Source organism: Typopeltis vanoorti, chromosome 9 (genome assembly GCF_054136105.1).
Source record: "Typopeltis vanoorti isolate ZY-2024b chromosome 9, IOZ_Tvanoo_1.0, whole genome shotgun sequence".
Taxonomy (NCBI): Eukaryota; Metazoa; Arthropoda; class Arachnida; order Uropygi; family Thelyphonidae; genus Typopeltis; species Typopeltis vanoorti.
The window spans coordinates 71,762,225-71,784,488 of record NC_143557.1 but is presented as its reverse complement, the minus strand read 5'-3'; the positions used below and the strand labels follow the sequence as shown (position 1 = coordinate 71,784,488).

Genomic DNA, 22,264 nt, shown 5'->3' with positions numbered 1-22,264 from the left:
TTTTTTTGGTGGTGGTGGGGGGGGTTGATAATAAAAAGTATACGCAATGTGTAACAATATACAACAAGTAGTGGCTGCTGTACATGTGTTACTCAGATAAGTCATTATTTTTTAGCTGATATTGGCAATATTGTTAAATATAATTGGTGATATTTTGTTTATTTTTGAATATGTTGCTTAGTATTGACTATCATTACCTGATATGCTTTCAAAAACGTTCTACATTATGGCACCAATGCGTATGAAAAAAAATGGAGACCAAGACATCGATGTTGACTGATATTAACATGTGGGATTTAGTGCAATGTAGCATGTGTTTAATGTGTTCATCATTGCTGAGAGTGAATAGTTTGTGGTATGATAGCAAGAATGGAGAGAATATTTGTGAGTGTAAGAAGTGTGTCATGTCAGGAGCAAAAGAATCAAGTAACTGATATTATGGATATAAAGCATGATTGTGGAAGTGTTGTGAAGAATGTAGCAGAAACAGTGAATAAAAGTGCATGCAATAATGAGAATTTGAAGGAAGTGGTTGAAAGTAATAATGTGGATGATGAGATGCCATCTTGGAAAGAATTTGCACATGTGGATTCCTTTACAGGATAAAAACGTGAGCTCGAGCAACCGGACAAACAATTGGCGTGTAGTACAGAAGTGAATAAGTTAAAATTGGAGTTTGTTCCAGTACTGGACTTTTGGCTGTACACCTTAGTTACAGCAGGTTACTCTGATGTATATCTGAAGAACGGCAGGCATTTGACAAGGCACACCCCAGCCAGCATAATGTTTCTTCCTGCAGTATCATCTGTCTTTTGATTTAAGCTACAATTTGTTGGATAAATCCCAAATTTCCAGCCTATCCTTGCTCATTCGGTATCCAGACAGATGCCTACTAATGAGACACACTGTAAGAAAGTGAGGACTGAATTGGACCTTAAGGTCTGAAGGCCAAGTCAGTTTTCTGCCTTCCTTTAAAAGCTATGTAGAAGTCTCCTCCCAATTATCTAGCTTTGGCTCTTAAGCGACTGCATGAACAAATATCATGCTATCACTGTAAAAAATCTACCTAGAGTGGCAATGGTCATACAATCAACAATCAACTTTCTATTAATGAGAATTATATTCGAAATGATAATACCTATTTACATTTCCAATATAATTATTTTATCAAAAAAATATTTAGCTGAAAATTATAAATAAACATTTCAATACAGTCAACAAGTACAGAATTCCAATTTAGAGAAACTTAAGCCTATAGAAGTTATAAAGAATTTTAAAAAAATATTTTTTCCCATCATATTAAAATGACTTCTCAATGCTTCCACTGAGAATTCATGAAGATTAATAAATAATTAAATATTCAAATAAAATTTAACTTTTAGCTTACTTTAGCCTGTTGTTCAAATCTCTGTCGCTGAATAAGAGGATCATTTAATTCAGTGTATGCATTCACTACTTCTGTTTTCATAATAAACAGTTCAAATCTTTCTGTCAGACCTTTAATTGAGCGATGCCTGTTAAAATTTAGGGGATTATTTACTAATTTTATAATAAGGAACTCAAGAGAATTTATAAAACTAATGCTCATAAACTGCCTTTTAAAATATCCTTGGTGTAATGAAAGAGTGAAATATGAAATTTTTAAATGATGCCTATTGACACTTATTTTTAATTTAAAATTTCTGACAGGATCCCATCCATTATATATAATTAAATATACAGCCAGCCCTCACTTATAGAGGTCTGCCTTTACAGAAATGCAATCACTATAACAAAGAACTAAAAAGCTCCAGCCAAGGGCCCAGAGTTTCAATGATATACTAAAGAAATCAACTACAGCAAATATTGCACAATGAAAAATTATATATTTGGTACCTACAAGTTTGCTATAATGAGAGTTGGCTGTAACTTTACAAAAATGCAAGCATTTCCAGATTTTTACATCAATTACATACCATTTTGATAATGGACTCATTGACTCAGGGTGGTCACAAAGGAATGTAGGATTTATAAATTTTTCTTCTAAAAAGTGAGACACCAGCTGAAAGAAAGGTTAGAGAGAACATATAATAAATTACTGTTTACTATTGAAAAGAACAACTGATCAAATATTTTTTTGCAATGTGAATGAAATAAAAATTCTCTATTATAATACAGTAACTATTAATACTATGCTTTAGTTAATACCATAGTTAATACCTTTAGTACATTAATACCATATAATACAGCAGATCATACAATACCTAAACTCACTACAAACGATGAGAAATAGCTGGACTTTATGCATGCTTTCCTGGCATGAGCTGCAAAATTTCTCTGGCATCTATACTCTAAGATTCCCAAACTAAATTGTGTTTATCATTATTATAATTGTATGATCCTTTGCAGGTCATAAAATGCCCAAATAGTTATCATACTACTCTTGAAAACATTCATGGATGATGCATTGACCATGTCCACTGAAAGCTTATTTCATTCACATTTCATACATGCCATGAATAGAACAGATATTTTGCATTCGTCATGACTACACTTTTACTCAGATATTAGTGACCTTGAGTTTTCTGCACCTGACATGAGCTCAATGGTGATAGGCTCATAACATTGATAGTGATAATACCAATGAAGATAAGAAAAACAATTTGACATATAAAATTTCTAAGTTTATAACAAATTATTAAATAATCAATGCAGGAATTACATAATATTAAGGGAAGTCTAGAAAAAACTCAGACATCATCTTCCCAATATGTATCCTCATGGGGGTGATCAGAGTATTATGACAGCACATGATTAACATATTACATTATTATTAATCTCCTATCAACAAGTTTCCTCTGCATTAGTCTATTTACTTGTCAGCACTCCAATATTGTCACATCTAACATTTCATTCTTCTAAGAAACTTTTGACTGAATCAATCCATCTAGACCATGGTCTTCCTCTGAGTCTTTTTCCTACCATTTTGGCATAAAACATCTGTTTTGCTAATCTTTCCTCTCCCATTCTATTTAAGAAATGACCATACCACCTTAGATTAGCCCAGTCCATCCATTCTTGAATGTAAACAATGTCAAGTTCCTTCCTAATGTCTTCATTTTTAATACGATACTGCCATTGATACCATCTTTTCAGGCCCCTAATTTTTCTAAGAACTCTCATATCTGTGGTCTCTAATCTTTGATCAAAGTGCTTTATTTCTAACCCAATTCTCAAATCCATAACTTAAAACTGGTTTGAACACCGTCTTGTATACTGCTAGTTTAGTGTTTTGGCTAATTTTTCTCTTATTCCATATAAATTTATTCAACTGGTTCCTGACCATACCGGTTTTGCTTATTCTGTTATCTGTTTACAAATTAAACTTGCAATCGTCACTAAAAACTTTGGCTAAATAGCTGAAATATTTTAATTGTTCTAAACTCTCCATTCAAAATGCAACTGAAGTTTTCTATGTTACTGCCTATTTTCATAGTTTTAGTCTATTAATTGCTGATTTTCATGCCAAATTTGTTACAGAGAATCCAAGAGACTTTCACTGGATGCATTTAGGAGTACATCATCTGCATTAAGCAAAGAGTTTGATATCTCCAATTTAAATCAGGTTTAATGCCACTTTCTTTTATAATGTGATCCATATAGATGATAAATAAGAGTGGAGATAATGTGCATCCTTGTCTTATGCATCTCATTTTACATCACACAATCTTCCTGTTGAAAGTTTATTTTTCACTTGGTCAGACTATAATAAATTTAGTTTAATCCTTTATTCAAGTGTGTGTGTGCAAACAAAGTTTGCACCTGAAAGTATCTTCAGGACTGGCGTAACGTGGTACAACTCTGGGCAACTCCTTGCAAAGGTGGAGCAAGCTACCAACATTCCTATCTCAGTATCTCCCATAATGCAAAACACATCTCCTTGCGGATATGTATAATGTTATGCATTAAGGGAAGGGCCACTACCCAGACTAATTTCGACCTTTATTGAGGTCTCTTCAGTGGAAGCCAGGCCCAAGTGGAGATATTGAGGTCTCTTCAGTGGGAGCCAGGCCCAAGTGGAGATACCAAGGCAGAAGCATTAGCAAGGTTATCTCCTCCTATAGGAGCTGCCAAACGGTGTGCCACCTTTTTATTAAATTACTCTGGATTTAGAGAAAGATGTTGAAAGTTTATTTTTCACTTGGTCAGACTATAATAAATTTAGTTTAATCCTTTATCCAAGTGTGTACAAACAAAGTATGCGCCTGAAAGTATCTTCAGGACTGGGGTAAAGTGGTACAACACCGGGCAACTCCTTGCAAAGGTGGAGCAAGCTACCAACACTCCTATCTCGGTATCTCCCATAATGCAAAACACATCTCCTTGCGGATATGTATAATGTTCTGCATTAAGGGAAGGGCCACTACCCAGACTAATTTCGACCTTTATTGAGGTCTCTTCAGTGGGAGCCAGGTCCCACTGAAGAGACCTCAATAACTTTGTTTGCAACTTGGATAAACGATTAAACTAAATTTATTATAGTCTGACCAAGTGAAAAATAAACTTTCAACATCTTTCTCTAAATCCAGAGTAATTTAATAAAAAGGTGGCGCACCATTTGGCAGCTCCTATAGGAGGAGATAACCTTGCTAATGCTTTTGCCTTGGTATCTCCACTTGGGCCTGGCTCCCACTGACGAGACCTCAATAAAGGTCAAAACTAGCCTGGGTAGTGGCCCTTCCCTTAATGCATAACATTATACATATCTGCAAGGAGATGTGTTTTGCATTATGGGAGATACTGAGATAGGAGTGTTGGTAGCTTGCTCTACCTTTGCAAGGAGTTGCCCGGTGTTGTACCACTTTACCCCAGTCCTGAAGATACTTTCAGGCGCAAACTTTGTTTGCACACACTTGGATAAAGGATTAAACTAAATTTATTACAATCTTCCTGTATTTCCTTTAATTCTAACCACTGACATACAACTTAAATATAGTGTACTATGTATTGCCTTGTATAATGTTCTTTTTATCCCCAATATAACCATAGTGTTTTGAAAAGCTTTTCCCTGGGCACCTTTGTCATATGCCTTTACGAGATCCACAAAACTTAAGTACAGATCCTTGTCATACTCGCATGATTTCTCAACTATTTATCATAAAGTGAAAATCTGATCCTGACAGACTAATTTAGCCTGAATGCAGCTTGTTCTTCTCTCAGTTTCTCTTCCACAATTTTTTTCCACCTATTTTCAAGTATGCTTGCAAAAATCTTACCCAGAACACTTAGTACAGAAATTGCTCTGTGATTCTCACATTCAGTTTTATTTCTTTTTTTTTATAGAGGGTACTATGAGAGCTCTACTACTCCAGTCTACTCCAATCATCTGGCATTCAACCTTCTGCAGTGAATGATGCAGTGTAGCCAGTGCAAAACATTTATACCTCCATATTTGAGCATTTCTGGTTGAATATCATCTACTCCAGCTGCCTTTCCACATTTCAAGTTTTTAACAGCTTTTTCTACCTCATGGAAAAACTTGGACAGGATCAGTTAAAATAAGCAAAAAAATAAGAGATGGGAAAGTGTAAAAATAATCATAATTTAAAATTCTGAATATTTTTACATATTGGTTATGTTAGAATGTTTATTAGTTTTAGTTTCATAACACGCATTGTCGGCACTTGCGATGTGCCCGTTATTGAAATTGTTTTGTCAAAAATGATATGCAAAGTTTTAAAAAATATGTACTTACTGGATTTAATATTTGTATTACTTACAAGAATTTTATTGTAATTTAATTTAAAATTATCAAAAGTTGTGTTTTATGAAGACATTCTCTTGTCGCTAATGGAGACAACGTGCCAGCCATTACCCCTAGTTTCTCGCTTGCCATTTTAAAGGAGTGCACATGCTCGCCGAGAAGTTTGATGCGTGATTGACAGCTGACAAGGAAAGCGTTCGGTATCTGAGCAATGGATACAAAGAAGAGAGCGTTCGGGAAGGAATTTAGAACACAGGCGGGCAGATATTTAGGTTCGGAGGAACTTAAGTTTTTTATGTGACAGTCGGAAGAAAATTAATAGTATATTCCGAAAAAGAAATCGTGGAACTATTAAGTTTTAATGTGGAATAAGTATGTGGATAAATAAAAGAAAATATTGCTATATGCATTTTAAAAGGAATATTGGAGCAAATGCTAACTGGAAGATTTATAGGAGATTCCGAAAAGGGAATCTTAGAACTGTAATTTTTTTTTTAATTGGAAAAGTTAAGACTGTCAATAAGCATTTAGTGAATAAAAGAAGAATTTGCTATTTACGTTCTAAAGGAATATTCAAGAAAACTCTAATTAGGAAGTTTCATCTGTATTAAGGACACTGGATCTGACTATTACTTCTACCAAAGAAAAGAGACAGAATTAAGTTCGGAAGAATTAATGTGTGTTACATAAGTGATGAAAAAGGATCCTGTGAAAATGAAGAATAGAGTCATATATCTTCGGAAAAGGACCTTGACAGAGAGAGAAACTGGCTAAGAACATTTTGTCATTTTGAAAACAAAGTGTTTAGTCTTATGTGCAAGTTTATTTTAAAAAGGCCTTGGATACAATTAAATTTGTAATATTAGTTATGTAAAGTTGTTTTAAGTGTATATATATATATATATTGTTTTTGTTTTATTAAATGTGTTTATTTTGTATTTTGGTCTTGAGTCGGTGATTATTTGGATTCTGAAAGAAAGAGTTAAGATCACTGCACCAATTGGAGTGAACTCTTGTGAATATGATTATATATAGGTACACTCGGAATTAAAAAAATAATTGTTAGAAACAGAGATAATCTCTAAGGTAGAATTAATATTAAGATAATATCTATGAATATCATCTATATAAAAATCCACCAAATATTAACAATGGCACAGTCGACGACAGGATTGGTTATGAACTTAACTATTTTAGAATCCAGAAAGTAAATCTTTACTCAAATAAAATGGCTACAGGAGATAGTAATTCTAATGGTGAAGTTTCTTTAGTTAAAGATGAGGAATTTTTTAGGTTAATTCATCCATCTTTAGTAATACCTTCTTTCTCAGGTGATAATAGTGAAAGTGTAGAAACATTTTTCAGATATGCAGAAAAAATTAGAGATTTGGGAAAATGATCAGATTTTCATTTGTTGATTATACTTCGTAATAAATTATTGGGCAAAGCCAAAACATTCTTAAACACATCTCCTTTACTGAGAGACACTGACAGTTATGCATCATTTAAAAGTCTGCTAATATCAGAATTTTCAAGTGTAAGAGAATTAGGGCCTAACATTTGGAAAATTCATCAGTGCATTCAAGGTAGTAATGAGTCTGTTTCAGAATACTATCATAGACTTTGAAACATTAAATTCATGAGCATTGCTCATGAATTTAATGTTTCATCTGAACAGAGATCCTCTTTGGAATGGTTGCTGTTTAATCAATTTAGGCTTGGCCTTAATGATAATTTGAGAGAAACAGCATACAAGAAAAAGGTTAAAAATCTTGAACAGTGTTTTGAAATTGTTATGGATAGGGAAGAGAGACTTGGAGATATATTTCATTCTGAAAATAATAAGCAGGTAAATTCTTTTCAGTATAATCAAACTCATTCTCCTAGCATAGTGGCTGCAGATAAAGTGAGAGAAGGAAAGTTTCATAAATTAAAAGGTGCTAATAAAAAGAAACAGTCTAAGGAAACTTCTGTGAATTTCAACAAAAAAGATCCAGAATCTGAATCCAGGGTATAATCTCATGACTTGGGAAAATTAGAGGAACTGAAAACATTTCTTAGTGAAGAAACAGAAAGACAACAGAGACCAGTAGTAAAAGGACAGGAACTTCTCTTTAAGATAATATCGGATTTAACAATATCCAATAATCTTACAGATAATCAATCTTTCTCTTGTAAATCTAATGGTATTGACAGGAATAAGGCATCTCATAGGAGATATGTTCCAAAATGCTTTCGATGTAATAAACCGGGTAATTTTGGTAAAAACTGTTATTAGAGATAAATCTTGTTTTCAACTTAAGAAATCAGAGAATAAAGAAAAATCTGGAAATAATTATTATTCCAATATTATATAATGGCAAGAACAGAAATGTCAAACTACTCATTGGACATGGGTAAGACGCAGCTCTAACCTTAAAAGAGAGTCTGATGTATCATTAGTTCCATATGCTAATAGAGGTAATCCTTTGACAGTTTTACAAGGATTTATTGAAGATGTGCCTTGTGAAATCTTACTTGACACAGGTGCACATATCTCACTCATTTCTTATAGTTTGTTTAACAAAATTAAATTTCTATTTCCAAATGACATTTCAGTTTTAAGCTATCCAATTAAATTAAAGGGAATATTTGAATCAGAAATTTCAGCAGATAAGCAAATCAATGTTTTTATTTCAATTCCTTGTTTTCCACTGAAAGTTTGTCATTCATTAATAGTTCTTCCAGAATCCTCAAATCCACAAATGTACAAGTAATATTTGGAATTGATTTTCTGAAATGTCATAGTTTTGCATTTAATTTTGTTGATAATACATTGTCCTTGTGTGGACTAGAATACTGTTTGGACAGGACATCAGGTGACAATGGAAAATTTGAGCAGTCTCCTGAAGTTTTTCAAGACACTGATGATAATGATTAACTGTTTAATATCGAGACTCTAAAGAAAGATGAGAGGGAAAATATTCAGGAATTAAAAGAGAATTTGGTGCAGAATTCAATGAAATCAGCAATTACTAGTGAAGAAAGTGATAGAATTCTGAAATTCTTTAAATCTGCCTTTGAATTTTTCTCTGGTGTTTTCACAGAAGATATTGTTTCAATATCTTGCACTAATGCAGTAGAACACTCAGTGCAGATTTGTACTCAATCTCCTATTTATATTAGGTAATATCAGACTCCACTGAAATATATGGAGCGTTGCCAGAAACTACTACAGGAATATGAAAGGGCAGGAATAATTGAGAAGTCAAATTCTCAGTGGAACAGTCCATTCATCTTAATTGTAAAAACCAAATGGAAGCCTTAGGTTTGTCTTAGACTTGAGAGCCATCAATAAGGTTACAAAGCCTATTGATTTCCCTCTGTGTAAAATTCAGGAATTATTGATATGTTTGGAAGGAGCACAATATTTTACAAAACTGGATTTAAATTCTGGCTACTTTCAGACTCCTTTGAAGAAGGAAGACAGAAAATACTTCGCATTTACTACTAGATGGCAGAAATATCAACTATGTCGATTACCACAAGTTGCAAGAAATTCTGCTATGTCATTCCAGTCATTATTGAATTCTGTCTTATCAGATATGTTGGGAAGTAGAGTCATCTGTTTTCAGGATGACCTTCTAATTTATTCAAGGGATATAGATAGCCATTGTAAAATCCTATGGAATGTCTTAAAGAGATTAGATGAGGCAAATCTATCTTTAAAGTGCTCTAAATGCCAATTTTTTTAAAAAGAAGTTGAGTATTTAGGTCATAAAATCAGTAGCAAAGGAATTATGCCAATTCAGTCAAATGAAGAAGACATATTATCAGCTAAACCTCCTAAAACAGTTAGACAAGTTCGCAGATTTATTGGCATGTTAAATTTCTATAGGAAATTTATTCCAAATTGTTCACAGCTATTGAGACCCATAGTGTGCTTGACAAAGAAAGGTGTTAAATTCAATTGGGGTGAAGCTCAACAAGAAGCATTTGACAAACTAATACTGGCATTGACTAAAGCTCCAGTTCTCATTTATCCTAAGTTTGGTGAAGTATTTTATCTTTCTGCTGATGCTTCAAATGATTGCATTGCTGCTGTACTAGAACAAAAAGAAGGAGAAGATTTTAAGCCAGTAGCTTTTATAAGTAGAAAATTATCAGGTCCAGAATTGAATTATTCAACCATAGAGAAGGAAGCACTAGCAATAATTTTTCCATTGAGAAAATTTAGATACTTATTGTTAGGACAACCTATTCAAATAAGATCTGATCACCAGCCTCTGTCATTCCTAAGTACTATGAAGGATAAAAATCAACGTATAATTAGGTGGGCACTGGAACTGCAGGAATATAATATTGATGTGGCTTATATTCTAAGAAAAAGAAATATAGTTGCTGATTACTTATCTAGATCTCTAGAATTTGATGATGATGAATCGTCTAGGATTACCCTTTTAATCAAGATGAGGAAAAATCTAAAATTCATGTTATTCATAAGGTGAATAAAGAATTAAGTTCTCAGAAAACTACGCAGTATATACATCGTTTTAGAAAGTATAAGTCATTTGCACCAGGAGATTTAGTATTGTTAGATGATAGTATAAAAAGAGTTGGAAAATTAGGAAGGAAAGCTTTAGGTCCATATAGAATTTTAGATAATTTTTCTCCTGTGAATTTTAGGATTCAAGATGTCTAAAATTTTAAGTGTACACTCTGATAGGTTAAAAAGGTACTTTTTAGAGAGTAGAAATTTAGTTACATTAGGAGACAATATGAATAAAATATTGAAAGATGAGAATTGTTTTCCTAGTACTAATTGTGCATCTCATTCACAATCAAATAGTAGAAAAGGGAATAGTTTTAAAGCTCATAATTCAAATATGCAGCAAAGGAGAAAATTAAATTTTGGAAAAATAAACCATAATGCAGGAAAGTTTAAAAATCCCAAGATAAATAATTCAGATAATGTACAATGTAAGAGTGATGATAATCAAACTGACTCTAACATGGATGAAATTATAGCAGAATATCATAGGTTAGTTAATTTGGAGTTAAATAAGCCAGAGGAATGTGAAAATACTTCTAATTTAGTTAATAAGGATAAAGAATCTCAACCTGTAGAATTTCATTCTGATAATGATGATTCTGTAGATTTAAGGCATAATTCAAATAGTTTAAATGAAATATTTGAAAGGTATAGATATGAAATTTGTAAGTATAGTAAATTAGAAGATGTAAATTATGAATCATCTCTAGCATCAGATGATTCTGAAACTAGTGATTCCGATTGTGTAAATAATGATGAGCAAGAATCACATTATTTTTTAAGATCAAGGAATAAGCATTAAAAGTTTTGTTAAATATAGGTTAAATATTTAAAATTTTTTTTTAAAAAAATTTTCAGAGAAAGATGAAACTGATGTAAAAATAATCATAATTTAAATTTCTGAATATTTTTACGTATTGGTTATGTTAGAATGTTTATTAGTTTTAGTTTCATAACACGAACTGTCGGCACATGCGATGTGCCCGTTATTGAAATTGTTTTGTCAAAAATGATATGTAAAGCTTTTAAAAAATATTTACTTACTAGATTCAATATTTGTATTACTTACAAGAATTTTATTGTAATTTAATTTAAAATTATCAAAAGTTGTGTTTTATGAAGACATTCTCTTGTCGCTAACGGAGACAACATGTCAGCCACTACACCTAGTTTCTCGCTTGCCATTTTGAAGGAGTGCACATGCTCGCCGAGAAGTTTGATGTGTGACTGACAGCTGACAAGGAAAGCGTTCGGTATCTGAGCAACAGGTATAAAGAAGAGAGCGTTCGGGAAGGAATTTAGAACACAGGCAGGCAGATATTTAGGTTCGGAGGAACTTAAGTTTTTTATGTGACAGTCGGAAGAAAATTAATAGTATATTCCGAAAAAGGAATCGTGGAACTATTAAGTTTTAATGTGGAATAAGTATGTAGATAAATAAAAGAAAATATTGCTATATGCATTTTAAAAGGAATATTGGAGGAAATGCTAACTGGAAGATTTATAGTAGATTCCGAAAAGGGAATCGTAGAACTGTAATTTTTTTTTTAATTGGAAGAGTTAAGACTGTCAATAAGCATTTAGTGAATAAAAGAAGAATTTGCTATTTACGTTCTAAAGGAATATTCAAGAAAACTCTGATTAGGAAGTTTCATCTGTATTAAGGACACCGGATCTGACTATTATTTCTACTGAAGAAAAGAGACAGAATTAAGTTCGGAAGAATTAATGTGTGTTACATAAGTGATGAAAAAGGATCCTGTGAAAATGAAGAATAAGAGTCATATATCTTCGGAAAAGGGCCTTGACAGAGAGAGAGAGAGAAACTGGCTATGAACATTTTGTCATTTTGAAAACAAAGTGTTTAGTCTTAAGTGTAAGTTTATTTTAAAAAGGCCTTGGATCCAATTAAATTTGTAGTTAGTTATGTAAAGTTGTTTGAAGTGTATATATATTGTTTTTGTTTTATTAAATGTGTTTATTTTGTATTTTAATCTTGAGTCAGTGATTATTTGGATTCTGAAAGAAAGAGTTAAGATCATTGCACTAATTGGAGTGAACCCTTGTGCATATGATAATATATAGGTACACTCGGAATTAAAAAAATAATTGTTAGAAACAGAGATCATCTCTAAGGTAGGATTAATATTAAGATAATATCTATGAATATTCTCTATATAAAAATCTACCAATTATTTCCACATTTCGAGTTTTTAAGTTATTAACAGCTTTTTCTACCTCATGGAAAAACTTCGATAGGATCAGTTAAAATAAGCAAGAAATAAGAGAGGGGAGAACATGGAAGTTAGCAAGGTGTCAACAAAGTGAAGTAGAATGTAAGAAAAAAGTAACATGGTATGGTGATTCACTCATTAAATTTGTACTTGATGACTACTCAGCTTCAAGTACTAGTCACTACTTCAAGCTTTTCAGAATAAAAATTAAGGATGTGACAAATGCAATCAAGAAACAGAAAAGAGAATGTAGCTCATAGGAACAAATGATTTAAACAGTCATAAATACAATATAAGCGAGACATAAAAGGACTGCTAGAAGAAGTGAGAAAGAAGAAGAGTGAGATATTCCATGCAAAATCATTAAATGAAAAACTACATCATTTTTGATTTTGATGAAAGAGTTATTCTGTCACCCTATAATTCAGATGGAAGATTTTTTTTTTTTCAGATTCTTCCTGGCATCATGTCAATTATGGCAGCCATTTTAACAGATCCAGATAAATTTCACAATTGTGAAGGATTTTAATGGCAGCTATTTCCAGATTGTCACATTTTTCATTTTGTGTATTTTTTTTTTATTTGTTTAAAAAAGTAAATTTTTTTTTTTTTTTTAAGAAAATGGCAACCACCATTTTAGAAAAAAAAAAACTTTAGACATTCTGAATGCTCATCTGCCTCCTCCACCTGGCAGGTCCTAGGTTGAATCTGCTCTGATTTTTTTGTATTTTATTTATACATGTAGTGGAATAAGTATTTCCCAAATCACCTTGATTAAAGTATTTCTTCTATGATAAAAAAAAAAAAATGTTTGCAAAAAAAATAAAAACAATTGATTTTAAAGCCAAAAAAGAAAAAAAATTTAAGTTTTATGAGATGCTCTTTATAGGTAGCTATAATGAATAAGTGCTCCCACTGTGTTCGTTTTCACCTATATCTAGACAGCCATTTTGAAAATGAAGAAAACTGCATTTTTTTTTTTTTTTACAACTTCTCAGTGTATTTAGTGCATCCAACGATCAAAACAATTTTTTAGTAACATGGGTGGTATACTATGTGACAATGGGAAATGAAAAAGTAAGAAATAAATGAATGAATGCTTAAAAAGAAAAAATATATAATATTTATGTACATGTGCAAAAGGTATTGAATGTCTAATTGGAGAAACACAAAATTAATCCATAATTTAATTTGTTTCACAATTTACTTCATTTCATTTTCAAGAGGGAGCAAAATTTTGATAACTAAAGTAATAAAATTTCATCACTTCTGAGTACATAGGAAATTTTTCAGAAAACTACACCTTTGTGATGCAAGATGAAGTACAGCCATTTCACTGGTAAATGCACAAGAAACACTGCATCCATTTACAGTATATTTAAAAGAAAATGACTGTTTAAAATCTGAAACAGTTTATGTTATCAGTGACTATCTGAAATATAACAGAGCAGTTCATGTACTACAGGGTTAAAAAAAATACAGTATGAGCTATGAAAACCCAGCTAACCACAAAGATGATTTTTGTTCATTGCAAAGTTGACAACTTTATTTTTATTACATCACATTAAAACTGGTTAAAAAAAGTACTTCAAACTGTTATGCACCTGTTCTTTGCAAACCGTAGCAATATTAAATTATGTTGCCTGCAAAGCTAAATTACTGGCATAAAAATAAAAAAGTATATTTTTTAATATTTTATTCTACTTTTACATTAATGCTGGAGACATCTAATTTGCTTATTTTACACCATTTGGGAGGTCTTAAAAATTATATCTTAATAAGCAGAAATGTGCAACAAAAAAAAAACTGCAGTTTTCTTCAGTTTCAAAAGTCTGCCTTAGCAAAGCAATGAAAACAACAGAATAGGACCAATTTTGCTTTATAGCTATAAATTTTTATTTGGTGCACACAACAAAAAAAAAAAAAAAAAAAATTAGGAATACTTCAAAGTAAGTTATTTTTAATTGCTACTTTGAGGCAATTTTTTCATAGAAGAAGTTATGACAGTCTCATTGTACAAGAGTGGTGCATAAACTGACATGTCTAGCTACCAATTTATCTCCAGAGTAGTGATGAAGATTTTAGAGATGTTGATACAAACTCACATACAGAAATGGGTTGACAGACAAGCTATACTTAGCAAATAACAGTGTTATTTTTTATAATCTTTATATATTATATTCCCTCTTTTTTTTATATATATATAGTATATTAACTATTTAGTCTACCGGCTGTGCCTTTGTTAATAATTATACTATATACTTATGAGGTGATTTATTATATAAATCTCTTTTACTAACAATTATTTTTATTTTGACTCCGAGTGTCCCTATATGTTATTGTATTGCACAAAAGTTCACTCCAATTGGTGCAATGACTTTAACTCTCTCTTTCAGAATCCAACTAATCATTGACTCAAAACCAAGTACAAAATAAACACATTTAATAAAACTAAAACAATATATATACACTTCTAGCAATAATACATAACTATAACTACAGATTATATGGATCCAAGGCCTTATTTAAAAATATAAACTTACTCTTAAGACTAAACACTTTTTCTTTCACAATCACAAAAAATGTTCATAGTCTTTTTTCTCTTTCTTAAGGCTCTTTTTCAGAAGTTACACGGCTCTGTACTTCAATTTCAGGATCCTTTTCATCAATCAATATAACACACATAAAAGTCTTCTTGACTAAATTTTGTTTCCCTTTAGTAGCAAACTCATCAGATCAGGCATCCTTAATACCTATAAATCTTCTTAATCAACATATTTTCTAAACGTTGAAAATTTATTTATCACTAGGTTAGACTATAATAGATTTAGTTTAATCCTTTATCCCAGTGAGAGCAAACAAAGTTTGCGCCTGAAAATATCTTCAGGACTAAATATAGTGTTGTACTATCTTATCCAGTAAGTAGTGCAACAGATAAAGGATTAAACTAAATCTATTATAGTCTAACCTAGTGATAAATAAATTTTCAACATCTTTCTCTAAATCCAGAGTAATTTTTAAAAAAGGTGATAAACCTTTTGGCAACTCCCATAGGCACAGATGACTTGCTACTGCTTCTGCCTGGCATCTCCAGCTCTGGGCCTGGCTCCCACTGAAGAGACCTCAATAAAGGTCGAAACTAGTCTGGGTAGATGGCCAATCCCTTTAATGCATAACAGTATACATATCCACATAGGAAATGTGTTTTGCATTATGGGAGATACTGGGTTAGAAGTGCCTGGTAGCTTGCTCCACCTTTGCCACGAGTTGCCTTGGTGTTGCACTACTTACTGGATAAGATAGTACAACACTATATTTAGTCCTGAAGATATTTTCAGGCGCAAACTTTGTTTGCTCTCACTGGGATAAAGGATTAAACTAAATCTATTATATTTTCTAAACATTCACTTTCAGGCATCCTTAATACTTATAGATTTTCCTTATCAATATTTTCTCTAAGAAAAACATTCACTTTAGAATGTAAGCAACAAGTTCTTCTTTCATTCACAATACTAAATGACAGTCTTAACTTTTTCCACTTTAAAAAAACTTAGTTTCAAGATTTCCTTTTATTCATTACTTATTCCTCCTTGAAACCTATTATTTCCACTATTCCTTTTTTCGGAATACACTATAAAATTTCTTCCGACTGCCACACACAAAAAAATCAAGTTCCTTCTAATTTGAATATTTACCGGCCAGTGTTCTAAAAACTTCCGAACGCTATCTTGTTTACAACCGTTACTTGGATACGCAATGCTTTCCTTGTCAGCTGTCAATCACACATCAAATCCTCTCCGGGAGCATGCGCACTCCACAAAAGTTAGAAACTATGCACTGCAATAAAATGGCTGACTCGCTGTATCCATTAGTGCTAAGAGAAAGTCTTTCACAAAACACAAAATTCAACATTTTTAAACCACAACAAACTTTCTTATAAGTAACACAAATATTCAGTTTAGTAAGTACATCAAATTTTTTTTACTTCTTTACATGTTACTTCTAATATAACATTTTCATAACGAGCACATCACAAGTGCAGACACTGCGTGTATGAAAACAAAACTAACAAGCATAATTAATACGTAAAAATATTCAGAAATTTTAATATGATTATTTTTACAACAGCATGGATTAACTAAACACAGGTCATGTCTGAGCAAAATGTTCATATTTTATAATATAATGTTATGGTTGAGTTGGATAAAGGGAACAAATATGCTATTATACTGTTGAACTGTGCTAAAGCATTTGGCAAGATACCATGTGAAAGGCTGTTGCACAAATTAGAAGATATAGGACATGAATATAAACTACTAACATGAGTGGCTGATGGACAAGTATCAGAAAGTATTGTAATGGGAGTGTGGGCCTACGAGATTTAAGGTGACCAACAGTGTTTTCGCGTGATCAATCCTTAAACTTAGAATTATTCACTCAGGAATCATATTGCAAAGGACCCAACAGGAGATGATCAACTGTTTACTGAGATGCAAAGATAAGTAGGGTAATCCAGGATGCTACTGATATACCCACTTACACAATGACTTTAATAACCTTCCGTCTGTGTACACATATTTCAACGTTAACTGTTAAAATATTTGCAACAAAAAAAACTGCAGGGGTGTAATTACACCCCATGCATTTTCAGTGCAAAATGTAAAGAAAAAACTTCAGCTGCATAAGTATTTGTGAAATTTTATTGATTTTTAAGAAGATAGGTATAAAAAAATTAAAAAATTTTATTTAAAATATAAAAATTAAAAAGTTTTGTATAAATAAAAAAAATTAATTTAAGATGCGTCAGAATTGCTGTGAATAATTTATTCATCATCATGAATTTCGGTGTTCATGCATTTATCCCAAATATTTTTGGGATAAATGCATGAACATTTTACACACTGTTTTTTGACAAATGTAGCAGCTCAAGCTGGTCTTGATGTCACTAGACAGAGGACACAGGTAGCAACTGTGTTGTGACCTCTTACTTGTCTTGTTGGTGCTGGGTTTGGTGGTTGGCTGAAGCCAAAGTGCAGGCACATTGTAACCAATTTGTTGCATTGCAATTTTCATGCTGGTTTTTAATGCTTGTAGATTTGATAACACTGCCTTTTTACAAGATTATCAACAAGCTGATGGGATACATCCTTTAGAAAATCCTTCTGTTCTGAAGATTTTTTTCTCCATATACAACTGTGGGTTTGATAGTTTATGTAAATTCAAGGCAGCAACTTCTGCCACATCAATCATATTAAAAAAAAATCACTGGCCGGCATATAGTCTTTCGCTTGCATTTATATGTTTTCACAAGTTTATCTAGAGTGTTCACACCACCTTTTCTAGCGTTATAATCCAGGATTATATTCAGCCTCGATGTTTCTTGATCAATACCAGCATCGTTGTGTAACATAGATATTTTTGGGACAGCTTACCAGCATAAGAAAACTGTTGAAAAGAACCTTGTAGAATCTACATCTCTTTTTGCTATTTCTCTTTTCAGGGTGAATTCAGCTGGAAAATCTGGTTTATAATGTTCTTGATTGTTCCAAGAATTGTGGTCTTTTTTGTCAATAGCTGATCAGCCAGGGTGCAACTCGTAAAGTAATTGTCCATTGTAATGGTTCTACCTTTGTTGATATAAGGCTGAGCCAAGAGATGCACCAAGGACAAAGTGTAGTTAGTGCTACTGGTTCGTTGGGCTGTCTTACTACGTATATTTTCCCTTTCAGTGGAAACGATTTTTTTTTGAATCGCATACCCAGAAAATTTTAATTCCATATTTTCCTGTCTTTGAAGGAGTATATTGTCAGATATTGCACCAACCTCAAGTTGGTACCAATTGCTCATCAATAGTCAAATCTCCCAATGGTTTATAAGATTATTTTAGACAATCTAGAAACATATTCCAAATGTCTCTGAAGGCTGCCAATTTATTATCTTTCAACCGCTCTTTTCTAGTACAATGATTGTCAAATTGCAAAAATCACAAAAGCTGCTGCATTCTTTCAAGTGACATAACAGCTCTGTAGAATCGACAGCTGTCTTTCTCCCAGAGCTCATCCAGCCGTTCATCCCAATTCTTCTGCATTCCAACATATATTAGAATGTCAATAATAGTATCAATTTCATCAGTGTCATACCAAATACGAGGTCGTTTGTACTGCTGTGGATTTCTGGATACATCGTAATGATTTCTGGCTTTTCTATTAGTTTCACACACACAATCACATTTATAATCACTGTTTCAGGAATTTGTTTGAAACAGTCCGTTGCAGAGCATAGATTTTGTGTTAGTATTGCTCCGGCAATTCCTTCTCTTTCTCGAAATACCTGAAAGTCAGGATTAAACTAAATTATTATTTATGTACATCAGGAGGAAAATTGTCCATCTTCTGTTCATTTTGGAATTTCCATTCGGATACACAACAACATTTTCCGGGATATTCTCAACAGAAGAACCAGCAGCTGAAGCATCCACAGTAGCCATAGATTCCGCATTTGCTTCTTCTTCTCTTAGTTCTTCATCTAATTGTAGTATATATTCTTCAGCAACATCGTCAAAAGCTGAGAAATCTATCGATTTCTCAGCTTTTGAAATTAGAAAAATATCGTTTTCTAATTCCACATCTGAATCATCCTCATCGCTTGACATATTTGATAAAGCAACTGACAACACTTCCTCTAAAAGATATCTCAACTCGAAACTGGTACGACATCTTTTCTTCCTGTCATAATTATCTAAAATATCCACAGAAAAAAAATATTCTATAAAAACTACAACAAAAAAAAACATATCGCAAAACAAACTTAGAAACATAGTAGCAATAAATAGTAGTAAAATAAGCAGTAATGAAGAAAAACAACAATAAACACAGCAGATAATAGTTCGTAATTCACAAGACAATATCAAATATGAAAACCGTAAAATTATAAGCTAAAAATGAAAGAAAATAAATAAAATCACACTCTGAACATATGTTATTATAATAATTAGCATCATCTTTACAATTAAAAAAACACTAGAATTTACAACACTTACGACTAATTCAATAAAAAACATATCTTACTTTTTTGAAACCTAAGCAAAGACTAAACTGAAACTGCATCAAATCAGTTTAGAGATAATGAAATTACGCTACAGTGTACACCAGTAAGTTGAACAAAGAATAACTAAAAAATGAAGAAAAATATACATGCTCATACAAGAATCATACATAGTTCCAAAGTGAATATAGTAGCAAAGCAAAAAAATATATATTTCAGGCAACAGGAATGTAAATACAAAATAAACTATGGAAAAATACTAATGCAGCTGCTTACAAAAACCAGTTTTTGTATGGAGAATATTGGGGTGCATGTGCACTCCTGTACACGGTTAAGCACTCGGGTGCCTTTGAAGCCTTACTACTACTACATTCAAATTCACCTATTTCAATAAAAAATTTTTTCAAATTCTGTGTGAAGCATATCACAGATAGCATTCCTAAGAAAACTGGAAATTTTCCATTCGGCAACTTTTTATTTATGTTTTTATTAGCCTGGGGTGTGTTTGCACCCCTGAACACAGAGAGAAGGATAAACTGGAACTGCATGAAAAATGATAATAGTTACCAATTCAAAGAAATGATTGTTGTGGCAGGTACAAATGATTTGAAAGGAGATAAAATGGAAATGATAGAAGACTTGAATGAATTGTTTGAGGTAGCAAAAGAAAAGAGTGAGAGAGTTAGAATGATTAGTCTTTTGCCACGGTATGACAGTGAAATGTTTAAAAGGAGGGCCATAATTGCGAATGACTTTATGCGTGGGTTATGTATGACGAGTGGTGTGGAATTTGTGGATGTGTGGAGTGAGTTCGATGAGCGAAAGGATCTATATAAGATGGATGGCTTGCATTTAAATGGTTACGGTGTAAGGAGACTTGAGAAAGTGTTGCTGAATGTAGTGGATGTGCAAATTCAGGGAAACTAGATTTATTAAGGGGGGGGTAGATATACAGTCCTTAGGGAGGCAGTTGAATGTATGAACGAATATAATATGCCCAAGCGAATAAGGACAACGAATCAGAGTGGGATAGTTAACATAAGGCATCAAGGTAGGGTTGGGGCTAATGGGGGTCTTAAATTCATGTACACTAATGCTAGGAGTATTAGGAACAAGAAGGAAGAGTTTTTGGACATGGTTGGTACTTCCAGACCACAGGTTATTGGTATTAGTGAATCATGGCTGACTGTAGATGATATAGCTAGTGGGATTGAATGTGATGGGTATAGTGTGTTCAGGAATGATCAGGAGAATAAAATGGGGGGGAGGAGTATTGTTGATGATAGCTGATGAGCTACAGCCTAGGAGAATAGAAGTTGAATTGCAGGATAGAGAAAAGAGTACATTTGAGGACATTTGGTGTGAGATTGTGGCTAGCAGAACTAAATATACAATTGGGTGCTGCTATAGACCAGGTGATGGAAAAGATGGTGGTGACAGTATGCACAAGCAAATAGAAGAAATGAGTGGAAGGAGGGTAATTATTATGGGAGCTTTCAACTATGGTCGCATTGATTGGAGTGAGGAGAGGACACACGGGAAGAAGGAATTGGATTTTATGCGGTTATTAAAGGATAACTATCTGCGACAGCATGTAATGGAAAATACTAGGGGTCAGAGAGTGCTTGACCTAGTAATTACATCTGAGGATTTGGCTGTAACAAATATGACCACACTGCCACCAATTGGTGAGAGTGATCATAGGGTCTTGACTTGGGAGGTTTCTAAAGGTGTGGAATTTTCAATTAAGACAGGGTACATGTGGAATTATCGGGCTGGAAAGTATGACAAGCTTAGGAGTTTGATTGGTTCAGTGCCATGGCATGTACAACTGCAAGGACTAGAAGTTGATAGTGCATGGGAGGCAGTTAAGAAGTGCTTGCATGAAGCAATGGCTGACTGTATACCTAGAGTCCGAATAATAAATCAAGTAGGGGTTAAATGGATGAATAACACCATTAAGCTTGAGCTGCAAAAAAAGAAACAACTATGGAGGGAATTTAAGGAGAAAGGTGACCGGCAGCCACATGAACGGTATAAAGCGCAGGCCAGAAAGGTAACGAGTGTGGTAAGAAAAGCAAAAAAGCATTACGAAAGAACACTGGCCATGCAGGCTAAAGAGAATCCTAAACAGTTTTTTAGATATGTAGCAAGTAAAAGGAAAAATGTACATGGCAGAATGATTTTAAAGAATGCCGATGGTAGGGAGGTAACTGAATCAGTTGATATAGTTGAGTTACTGAGTGAGCACTTTGCAAGAATATATCATCCAGGTGGTGACATTGCAGAAACGAATAAACCAGTAGATTATACGGGAATTGTGGTGAATGAAGTGGAGGTGAGTAGTCTATTGCATAACCTCAATGTCAATACATCTGTGGGATTGGATGGTATACCAGCTCGTGTATTACGAGAAGCAGCTAAAGAATTGTCAGTACCCTTGACCATTTTGTTTAATTTGAGTCTCGGGTCTGGGTTAGTCCCGAGCGGGTGGAAGGAGGGGAAAATAGTTCCACTGCATAAAGGTGGTTCCAAGACTGCTGTTGTAAATTACCGACCGATTAGCATATCAGGAATCATTGTCAAGGTCTTAGAGAAATTAGTCAAGAAAAGAATACAGGATTGGATAGATGAAAATGAGATATTGTATGGGGGACAACATGGTTTTGTGAAGGGTAGATCATGCCTCAGTAACTTGCTCACGTTCTATAA

At 33.0% G+C, this 22,264-nt stretch overlaps 1 protein-coding gene across 1 annotated transcript in view; it reads right to left on the bottom strand.

Annotated features, from left to right (window-relative positions):
- The window catches only part of LOC150103145 (lysine--tRNA ligase-like), a 199,946-nt gene that overhangs the window by 48,578 nt on the left and 129,104 nt on the right, over positions 1 to 22,264 (bottom strand). Inside the window, exons 11-12 of the mRNA XM_090398349.1 lie at positions 1,956 to 2,041; positions 1,388 to 1,514 (exon numbers count right to left, since the gene is read on the bottom strand). Coding sequence (XP_090254475.1) covers positions 1,388 to 1,514; positions 1,956 to 2,041 — 213 coding nt within the window. The remainder of the gene's footprint in view (positions 1 to 1,387; positions 1,515 to 1,955; positions 2,042 to 22,264) is intronic.